This window comes from Otolemur garnettii, unplaced genomic scaffold (genome assembly GCF_000181295.1).
Source record: "Otolemur garnettii isolate 467f Iridium unplaced genomic scaffold, OtoGar3 scaffold00018, whole genome shotgun sequence".
NCBI lineage: Eukaryota > Metazoa > Chordata > Mammalia > Primates > Galagidae > Otolemur > Otolemur garnettii.
In genome coordinates this window covers 20,294,037-20,303,555 of record NW_003852413.1, presented here as the reverse complement: position 1 = coordinate 20,303,555, position 9,519 = coordinate 20,294,037, and the positions used below count along the sequence as shown (strand labels likewise).

Here is a 9,519-nt window from a genome sequence, read left to right as displayed (position 1 = left end):
TGAGCTATAGGCGCCGAGCCACAAAGTGAAATTCTATCTCAAAAATAAATAAATAAAAATGAATAAAAAATAAAAATTTTTTTTTCTGTAGACTTGAGGGTCTCCTATGTTGCCCAGGCTGGTCTCAAACTCCTGGATTTAAGACTCCTTTTAACAGTATTAAACGGTTGCAGCATTAGGAAGGTTGAGAACCACTCCTTCAAGTGATCCTCCAGCCTTAGCCTCCCAAAGTACTGGGATTGAAGGTATAAAGAACTGTGCCCAGCCAACTGTGATCATTTCATTTATTGTTTAAATGAAATTTATTGTTTACCTGGGTAAGCTAGCAGGTAGGATATGAAAGTGATTCAGATACCATAAATCTCTGTGCATGTGTGCACTTATGCTGTTACTGCAGATGCTGGGAGAAGCTATTCACTTTAAACTGGCCGCCTGTTTAAAAAGTTTCAGGACCCCTGATTTCTCAGTAACTCAGTCTTAACACCTCCCCTTACTTCCTGTGCTGAGGTCGGCCTCTCTCCTCCACATGGGCTAGTGGGAGCTCTTGACCTCCACCAGGCTGGAGGAAACTAGTCTTCTTTTCTGCCCTGTCCATTTCCATGAGTGGCTGTTGCACTCATCTGGAACCTTGCTCACTCCAGAGAAGAGTGAAGATTCAGATCCTGGGGTTCAGGGATGGCCTCAGTTGAGGGCCTACTGAGCAATTAAAGGGCATTTGGCAGGGGTAGGGACAGGGGCCTAGCACCTACTCTGCAATAGGATCGTGACTCTGGGCAAACTGTTTACCACAGCAGCAAAGGGCCTATTTATAGCCTCAGCACCTCTTCTCTCTGACTCACTCAGGAGGGGGTAGGGTGGCTCTTCATATCAAGGGTGGTAGCCACTGCCTGAACCCCTGAGCCCCTTCCCATGGCAAGAGAAACCTTCCCTTTCACCTCCTCCACATTGCGCTCTCTCCGCCTGCAGCAAGAGTGGCTGGAATGGGACGACCGGCGGCGTGCTGCTGCCCAGCAGAGCCGAAGCCACAGGTGCCCCTTAAGTGCCCAGGCCCGACTCACAAGGCCCCGCCACACCTGCCGAGACCCAGCTGTCCACAATGCCCTGTTCTCTGGTGACCTGCAACAGGTCCAAGCCCTGTTCCAAGATGAAGAGGCTGCCAACATGATTGTGGAGATGGTGAGCAACCAGCTGGCCTGGTCGGCTGAACAGGGTAAGGAGCACCAGGAGAGGGCAGGAGAGAAGGGAGGGCCTAGGCTCCATTCCCTCCCTGTGGACTGAAGACTTGAGAGCACTGGTTCCCACTGCCCCAGCCTTACTCCCTCATAGATGGAGATGAGGCAGTCAGTGGCCTGCATGTCTTTTCAGAATTAAAAATTATATTCTTTTAACATATATTTTGATAAATATGATCATGTATATATTATGTTAATTATATAGTAACATACAAACACCATTTTTTTCTGCACATATATTCACATACTTGAATATTTCATCTTTCATAGAATGAAATGATATCCCAAATGCAATTTTATAACCCTATTTTTTTATGTAACATCTTTTAATGTCAATAACATGTCTATAAAATATTTTAAATAGGTGCATAAATTGTACGGTTAGGTGTATGTGCCATTATTTAAATAACTAACCCTCAAATGGATTGGGTAGATAGCGTTCCATTTTTACTTTTTTTTTTTTTTTTGGAGACATAGTCTCACTATGTTGCCCTCAGTAGAGTGCTGTGGCATCACAGCTCATAGCAACCTCAAACTCTTGGGCTTAAGTGATTCTCTTTGTATTTATTTATTTATTTATTTCTTTTTAAACGACTGGCTATTTTGTGTTGCAGTTGTCTTTTTTGTTTTAACTGGCCCGGGCCAGGCTTGAACCCACCACCCTCAGTGTATGTGGCTGGTGCCATAACCACTGTGCTATGGGAGCTGAGCCATTAAATGATTCTCTTGCCTCAGCCTCCCAAGTAGCTGGGACTACAAGCTCCTGCCACAATGCCCGGCTATTTTTTTGTTGCAGTTGTCATTGTTGTTTAGCTGGCCTGAGCCGGGTTCGAACCTGCCAGCCTAGGTGTATGTGGCTGGCACCCTACCCACTGAGCTACAGGCGCTGTCATTCCTTTTTTACTTTTTAACTATTTAAAATAGCAATATGGTGCAGCACCTGTGGCTCAAAGGAGTAGGGCGCCGGCCCCATATGCCAGAGGTGGTGGGTTCAAACCCAGCCCAGCCAAAAAAAAAAAAAAAATAGACACACACACACACATATATATATAATATATGTAGCAGTATGGGCTTGACGCCTTGTAGCTCAAGTGGCTAAGGCACCAGCCACATACACCAGAGCTGGTGGGTTTGAATCCAGCCCGGGTCTGCCAAACAAAATAACAACTACAACCAAAAAATAGCTGGGCATTGTGGCAGGTGTCTGTAGTCCTAGCTACTTGGGAGGCTGAGGCAAGACAATAGCTTAAGGGCGGTGCCTGTGGCTCAAAAGAGTAGGGTGCCAGCCCTATATACCGGAGATGGTGGGTTCAAACCCAGCCCTGGCCAAAAATTGCAAAAATAAATAAATTAATTAAATTAAATTAAAATTTATTTATTTATTTATTTTTGAGACAGAGCCTCAAGCTATCCCTCTGGGTAGAGTGCCGTGGCATTACAGCTCACAGCAACCTCCAACTCCTGGGCTCAAGTGAGTCTCCTGTCTCTGCCTCCCAAGCAACTGGGATGACAGGTGCCCACCACAACGCCCGGCCATTTTTTGGTTGCAGCCATCATTGTTGCTTGGCGGGCCTGGGCTGGATTCGACCCTGCCACCTTAGGTGTATGTGGCTGGCTCCTTAGCCACAGGCACCAAGCCTTAAATTAAAATTAAAAAAAAAGAGAATCACTTAAGCCCAAGAGTTAGAGGTTGCTGTGAGCTGTGATATCACAGCACTCTATCCAGGGTGACAGCTTGAGACTCTGTCTCAAAAATATAAATAAAATAAAATAAAACAGCAGTATGGGCTCGGCGCCCATAGCTCAGTGGTTAGGGTACCAGCTACAAACTCCAGGGCTGGTGAGTTCAATCCTGGCCTGGGCCTACTAAACAACAATCACAACTGCAACACCAAAAAATATAGCTATGTGTTGTGGCTGGTGCCTGTAGTCCCAGCTACTTGGGAGGCTGAGGCAAGAGAAACACTTAAGCCCAAGAGTTTGAGGTTGCTGTGAGCTGTGATGCCACAGCGCTCTATCGAGATCAACAAAGTGAAACTCTGTCTCTTAAAATAATAATAAATAAATAAAATAAAATAGCAGTATGAAGACCATCTCTAATATACTTGCCAGAAGACTTCCTTAGGATATATTCTGGCCAGAAAGTTTATCCACGTAAACCCAAGACCTCAGCTGAGATCCTAATAGGTTCAAATCAATAGATTGCCTCAAACCCACCCACAGACCTGGGGCTTGAATCCTGAGGAGAGTTTATCATCTCACAGTCATTATGGGCTCCAAATTTTGCTTGGCTGTGACTCCACCAGAGCATCCTGGTCTTGCCCTGCAGCTTAACCATGTTACCCAAGAGACTTACTGTGCTGCCATGTAAACAACTTACAGTTCCATTATTTGGCATCTGATGTAGTGACCATTCAATCCAGATCAACCCCTCTCCTCATTCTTTCTCTCCCCACTTCCACCTCTTATAGTCACCCCACACACACACACATACCCTTCCCCCTACTTCCACTCATCCCTCCCACCCCTGCCCTGGGCATATTCTGGAACTCCAGAACTCCAGTCTGTGGCTCCATGGCCACTCCTAAATTCGGGCCCAGGTCCACCACACACTCAGCACCTGAGGTGAACCAAAAAAAGCCATCAACTCTATTAGCAGCTCAAAGGCTTCCTTACTGGGATTCACTCTCCCTAGTTAGCACTTGTGGTTTTATAGAGCAATTAATTTTTTTCTTTTCTTGAGACAGAGTCTCAAACTGTCCCCCTGGGTAGAGTGCTATAGCGTTATAGCTCACAACAACCTCCAAGTCATGGGCTCAAGTGATCCTCTTGCCTCAGTTGTTCTATTTTTTAGTAGAGGCGGGGTCTCGCTTTTGCTCAGGATGATCTTGAATTAAAGTAATTGAGCTCAAGCAATCCACTTGCCTTGGCCTCCCAGAGTGCTAGGATTACAGGCGTGAGCCACCGTGCCCAGCCAATTAATTTTTTTTCTATGATACTGTGTTTTGTTTTAATTTATGCTCCAAATTCAGGGCTTGAGTGAGCCCCTTTCCACAGGCACAGCCTGGCACAGTATTTGTGCTCAGCAAACTGTGCAAAGGGAAGGCCAGGTCAGCTGTCAACTGAAGGCAGCGCTGCCTGCCTGTCTCACACACCACCTCTGACACTGCCTGCTCTCCTCAGGGTTCTGGGTGCTGACCCCCAAAACCAAGCAGACGGCACCCCTCACCATCGTTGCAGCCCGAGGCTACACAGACTGCGCACGCCACTTGATCCTGCAGGGAGCTGAGCTGGATGCCCGGATCGGGGGCCGAACTGCGTTGCACGAGGCCTGTGCCCAGGCCCAGCCTGACTGTGTGCAGCTGCTGCTGACCTTCGGTGCCAAGGCTAATGTGCTGTCTGAGGAGGGCACGACCCCCTTGCACCTCTGCACGACCCCTGAGTCCTTGCAGTAAGTGCCCAGGGACAGGGATGGTTTGGGGGAGGAGTGTGTGTGTGTGTATGTATGTGTGTCCAACTCCCAGTGCCAGAAAGGGAGAACTTGGCATCTATAAGCAGCTTTGTAGTTCCCAAAGCACCTCCCATCTCTTCATGGCAACCTGGAGAAAGGTTCTCTTCTATTGAAGAGAAAAATGAGGCTCAGGAAGATTTAGTAACTTGTCCAAGGTCACATCTGCTAAACCCAGGAGGCAGAAGCCCTTTGCTCTTTGGGAAAACTCTGTTTCAGCTTTCCAAATGCAGTCTCCAATTCCCTGTGAATTGTCAGTAGGTAAATTCGTAGTTGTTTTCAGGTGGCCATCAAGAAAGAGCTAGCCCCAAGCTGGGCATGGTGGCTCCCACCCATAGTCCTAGCTACTCAAGAAGCTAAGGCAGGAGGATCTCTTGAGCTTAGGAATTCGAAATCAGCTTGGGGAACACAACCAGACCCTGTCTCTACAAAGAGAAAGCAAGAAAAATCTAGCCTCATGTTTCTCAGATTCACTGTGACGACCCCCATACCTCCTTCTCCCACTTGAAGGTCAATTGTTTCTTTAACTCTCTGCTTGGCTGTATTTGCACTTTTACAATCAGGCCAACAGTCAGGGTACACAGGTAAAAATTCAAGGGCTCTTGGAAGACTCTGACAGTTCATGTGCTGGGGACTTCTGCCTGCTAGAACTATGTCAGCGATGGACCTAGAATCGATCAAAATTTGCCATTCCTTTCTTGGGTTCTCTACTGAAAAAAATAATAGGAAAACTGAAGCAAGAGATCTCTTGAGCCTAACAGTATGAGGTTTCTTTGAGCTATGATGATGCCATGGCCCTGTACCCAGGGCAACAGAGTGAGACTCTATCTTAAATACATACATACATACATATATACAGTATTTGGATTTTGAACCCACCAGCCTTGGTGTATGTGGCTGGCGCCGTAACCACTGTACTACAGGCACCAAGCCTAGTATTTGGAAACAAAAACTATCCCGTGATTAGAATTTGCTGAGGACATAAATTGCATAGTGTATGGAAGACTGGCTGCTACTCAGCTGTTGGCTACTGAGCAAAGCACCTGCTGGGTGACTGAGCAGGAATTCTGGCCATTTTGGGAAAGGACACCTGTATCAGGGTTTTATCAGGGTTGACTGATCTGCTCCTGAGTTTCCAGTGGCTGCTACTCTGGCTTTTAAATTATAAATTACTGTTAGTTTAATTTCATCATTATTAATTTAGTTTGTGATGTATTTGGTTTGCCCTGTGGTAGGTAATGACGCCTATTTGTTACAACAGTGTTCTGGCCTATAATTTTCCCAGGAACTAGGAAACATGATTGTAAAACATGCACTCTGTAAAATCTGGGAATTTTTGTTCCTTTGGTTTTGTTTTCTATAAGGGAAAATGGGGTAAGGAGGTCCCGAAGTGCTTGCTGTTGCTTGAATGATATGGCTTGGCCTAGAAGAGTGGTCCTCAAGGTTGAGGCAGGAAGAAAATATTTATTTATTTTCCTTTTTGGCTCATACATTTCCTATGCATGTAGGTGTCCATAGGAGTGGGGTTTTATTTTATTTTTTGGGACAGAGTCACTTTGTTGCCCTCAGGATAGTGCTGTGGCGTCATAGCTCACAGCAACCGCAAACTCTCGGGCTCAAGTGATCCTGTTGCCTTAGCCTCTTCCGCAGCTGGGACTATAGGTGACTACCACAATGCTAGGCTATTTTTAGAGACAGGGTGTCTATTTTTAGACACTCTTGCTCAGGCTGGTCTTGAATTTGTGAGCTGAAGCAATCCATCTGCCTTGGCCTCCCAGAGTGCTAGGAATATAAGCACGAACTACTATGCTTGGCCAGGAGTGGGTTTTCAAAATTTTGTGCTATCAAAATGTTAAGAGGCAGCTCAATGCCTGTAGCTCTGTGGCTAGGGTGCTGGTCACATACACTGAGGCTTGTGGGTTCGAACCTGTTCCTGGCCTACTAAACAATGACAACTATAACAACAAAAAAAATAGGTGGGCATTGTGGCAGGCACCTGTAGTCCCAGCTACTTGGGAGGCTGAGGCAAGAGAATCATTTAAGCCCAAGAGTTTGAGGTTGCTGTGAGCTGTGACGCCATAGCACTCTACTGAGGGCAACGTAGTGAGACTCTGTCTCAAAAAAAAAAAGTTAGGAGGCTACTGAGAAATAATTCAGATCCAGGCCTTGGGGTTCCATTCCACTGAGGAGTCAGGGCAGGTTCTGGGAGGGACTATCTGAGGCAGTGAATACTAATTCTGGTACAGCCACTAACTTGCTGTGTGACCTTGACTGCCCAAATTGTTTCTGCACTCAAGTTTTTCATCTGAAAATTGGGGATGTTTCTGGTGGTTTTCATGGCCCTTCCCGCTCTACTGTGATGCGGCTTCTGTAATTCTGACAGGTGACATCACGCTCGACATCCAGGAGGGGGGGGGGAAGGAAGTGTGGTTGGAACAGCAGGCTCAGGGATCCCAGACCAGGCCTTGTGCCCTGTGCCCAGGTGTGCCAAGTTGCTGCTGGAGGCTGGAGCGAAGGTGAACCTGGTGGAAAGCGAGAGAGACATGACGCCTCTCCATGTGGCTGCAGCGCGTGGCCTGGACAAGCATGTGGCTCTCTACCTGGAACATCGGGCTGATGTAGGCCTGCGCACCAGCCAGGGTGAGACGGCGCTGAACGCGGCTTGCGCGGGAGCTGAGGGTCGGGGTGAAGGCGGGCAGCACGAGGCCGTAGCACGTCTGCTCCTGAAGGCCGGAGCTGATGCCCGGGCGGCCGGGCGCAAGCGTCATACGCCGCTGCACAATGCCTGTGTCAACGGCTGCGGGGGCCTGGTCGAGCTGCTACTGAGCTACGGGGCCTGTGCCAGGGTCCGCAACGGGGCAGGCCACACACCCATGGACTGCGTGCTACAGGCCGTCCAAGACAGCGCCAACTCGGAGCCTGAGGTCCTCTTCACCGCACTGCTGGATTACGGGGCCCAGCCTATGCGTCCTGAGGTGCGCAGGGTGGGCCTAAGAAAGCTCCCATGGAGGGTGGGGACGTCTGCAGCTGGAATTTCCCTGCCTCTGCGGGAGAGAGGGGTCCAAGAGACTGAATGTTTACTCAGTGGCTGGAGGTCTGTCCTCATCTTGGGAGGGGAAGAGGGTTATAGGGGAGGGTGTCCAAGAGAGGAAAGAACTCCCAAGGAAACTGGGACCAGGAGGTTGGAACACACTTGAGGGTAAACTGAGGCATGGAAAAATGAGAATACACTCAGACCTTAACTCTGCCAAATTAGGGTGTGAGGCTGGACAGGGTAGCTCATGCCTGTTACCTCAGCACTTTGGGTCACTGAGGTGGGAAGGATTGCTTGAGGCCAGGAGTTTGAGACCAGCCTGAGCAATATAGCAAGACTCTGTCTCTACAAAAATAAAAAGAAATTAGGGTATGAGTGGGGATTTTGGTTAGGCTGGACTTGGGTCTGCCTTGGTTGGGGGAGGCATAATGCCCAAGACCTTCTTTTGATTTTTAGATGCTGAAACACTGTGCCAACTTCCCTCGGGCCCTGGAAGTCCTGCTTAATGCCTATCCTTGTGTCCCATCTTGTGATACCTGGGTGGAGGCAGTGCTTCCAGAGCTGTGGCAGGTATGTCCACCTTAGGGCAGAGGTCATTTCACAGGGGAGAGGGGGAGGAAGGATGCACCACAGATGTGTGCCTCCATGACTGGCTTAATGGAAGCAGGAGCAAGTAGACCCCTGGTTGGAGGAACAGGGCCAAGTGGAGCCCCCTTCCCTAGCAGCACAGACTGACTTGTAATTTCACACACCCTCCAGCCTGTCTCAGCTGTATCAGCACCGACATTTATCAGGCATCTCTGACTCAGTGGGCACTGTGCCAGCATGTCTAGGGTGGGAGTAGGTGCAGACTTGGCTGAGACCCTGCCCTGAAGTGTAGCCCCAGCCCCCTTTACCACTGCAGGGCCTCTCTGGCTTTAAATCTGAGTCCTTTAAAATGCACTGGCCACCCAGATGGGTTCATATTGCAAAATCCCAGGGCCCCCACCACTGGGCTGCCCCTAAATAGTAGGGCATAGTCAAGGGTGTTGTGTCACCTGACCACCCTTTACTCCTGGCCTAGGAGCACAGCGACTTCTACAGCTCAGCCCTGCACATGGTAAACCAGCCAAGGCGACTGCAGCACCTGGCCAGAGTGGCTGTGCGTGCTCAGTTGGGTAGCCGCTGCCGGCAGGCTGCTGCCTGGCTCCCGCTGCCTCCAATCCTCAGAGACTACCTACTACTGCGCGTGGAGGGACTCATCCAGTGAGCCCCATGCCAGACTGCACCCACAGCTCGCCATGCCTCCTCCAGAGGTCCCGGCCCCTAGCCCTAAGGACTGGCCCTTTTCTCTGTACTTCACATGCCCTCCTGGCCCAGCTAATGCCTCCACTGGCTTCTTGAGCCACCTGCTAACGTCTTGCTGGACCTGAGCTTCAGCCCCTGTCTACAGTGAAAAGATCTGTAGCTCAGCCTGTTCCCAAACTCAGCCTTTGCCCACTTCCTCCTGTGCTTACGTGGATGGCACCTCTGTCCACCCAGGCCCAAGCCAGGAGCTGGTGATCCTTATCACCTCCATCCCCTGCCCCCATATCCCTGTTCAGCCTCCTAAACAATAACAGACTCTGCCTGCACTGCCTTGCTTGACCTGGCCTTGCACGTCCATGAAGGTCTTGAATCCCATGCCCTGAATGGATGCTGGAATGATCCTTGAGAATCACCACCCTGATCATTCCCTTCATTGGATTCTTTCTACCAGTACCTTC

At 49.2% G+C, this 9,519-nt stretch overlaps 1 protein-coding gene across 1 annotated transcript; it reads left to right on the top strand.

Moving 5' to 3' along the window:
- Positions 1-847: 847 nt before the first annotated feature.
- Positions 848-9,039, top strand: ASB16 (ankyrin repeat and SOCS box containing 16). Its single transcript, XM_003786282.2, has 5 exons — positions 848-1,210; positions 4,416-4,683; positions 7,223-7,715; positions 8,231-8,344; positions 8,838-9,039. Exons 1-5 carry the CDS (start codon positions 910-912, stop codon positions 9,021-9,023), a joined length of 1,362 nt encoding a protein of 453 aa, XP_003786330.1. The 5' UTR covers positions 848-909; the 3' UTR covers positions 9,024-9,039.
- Positions 9,040-9,519: the final 480 nt, after the last annotated feature.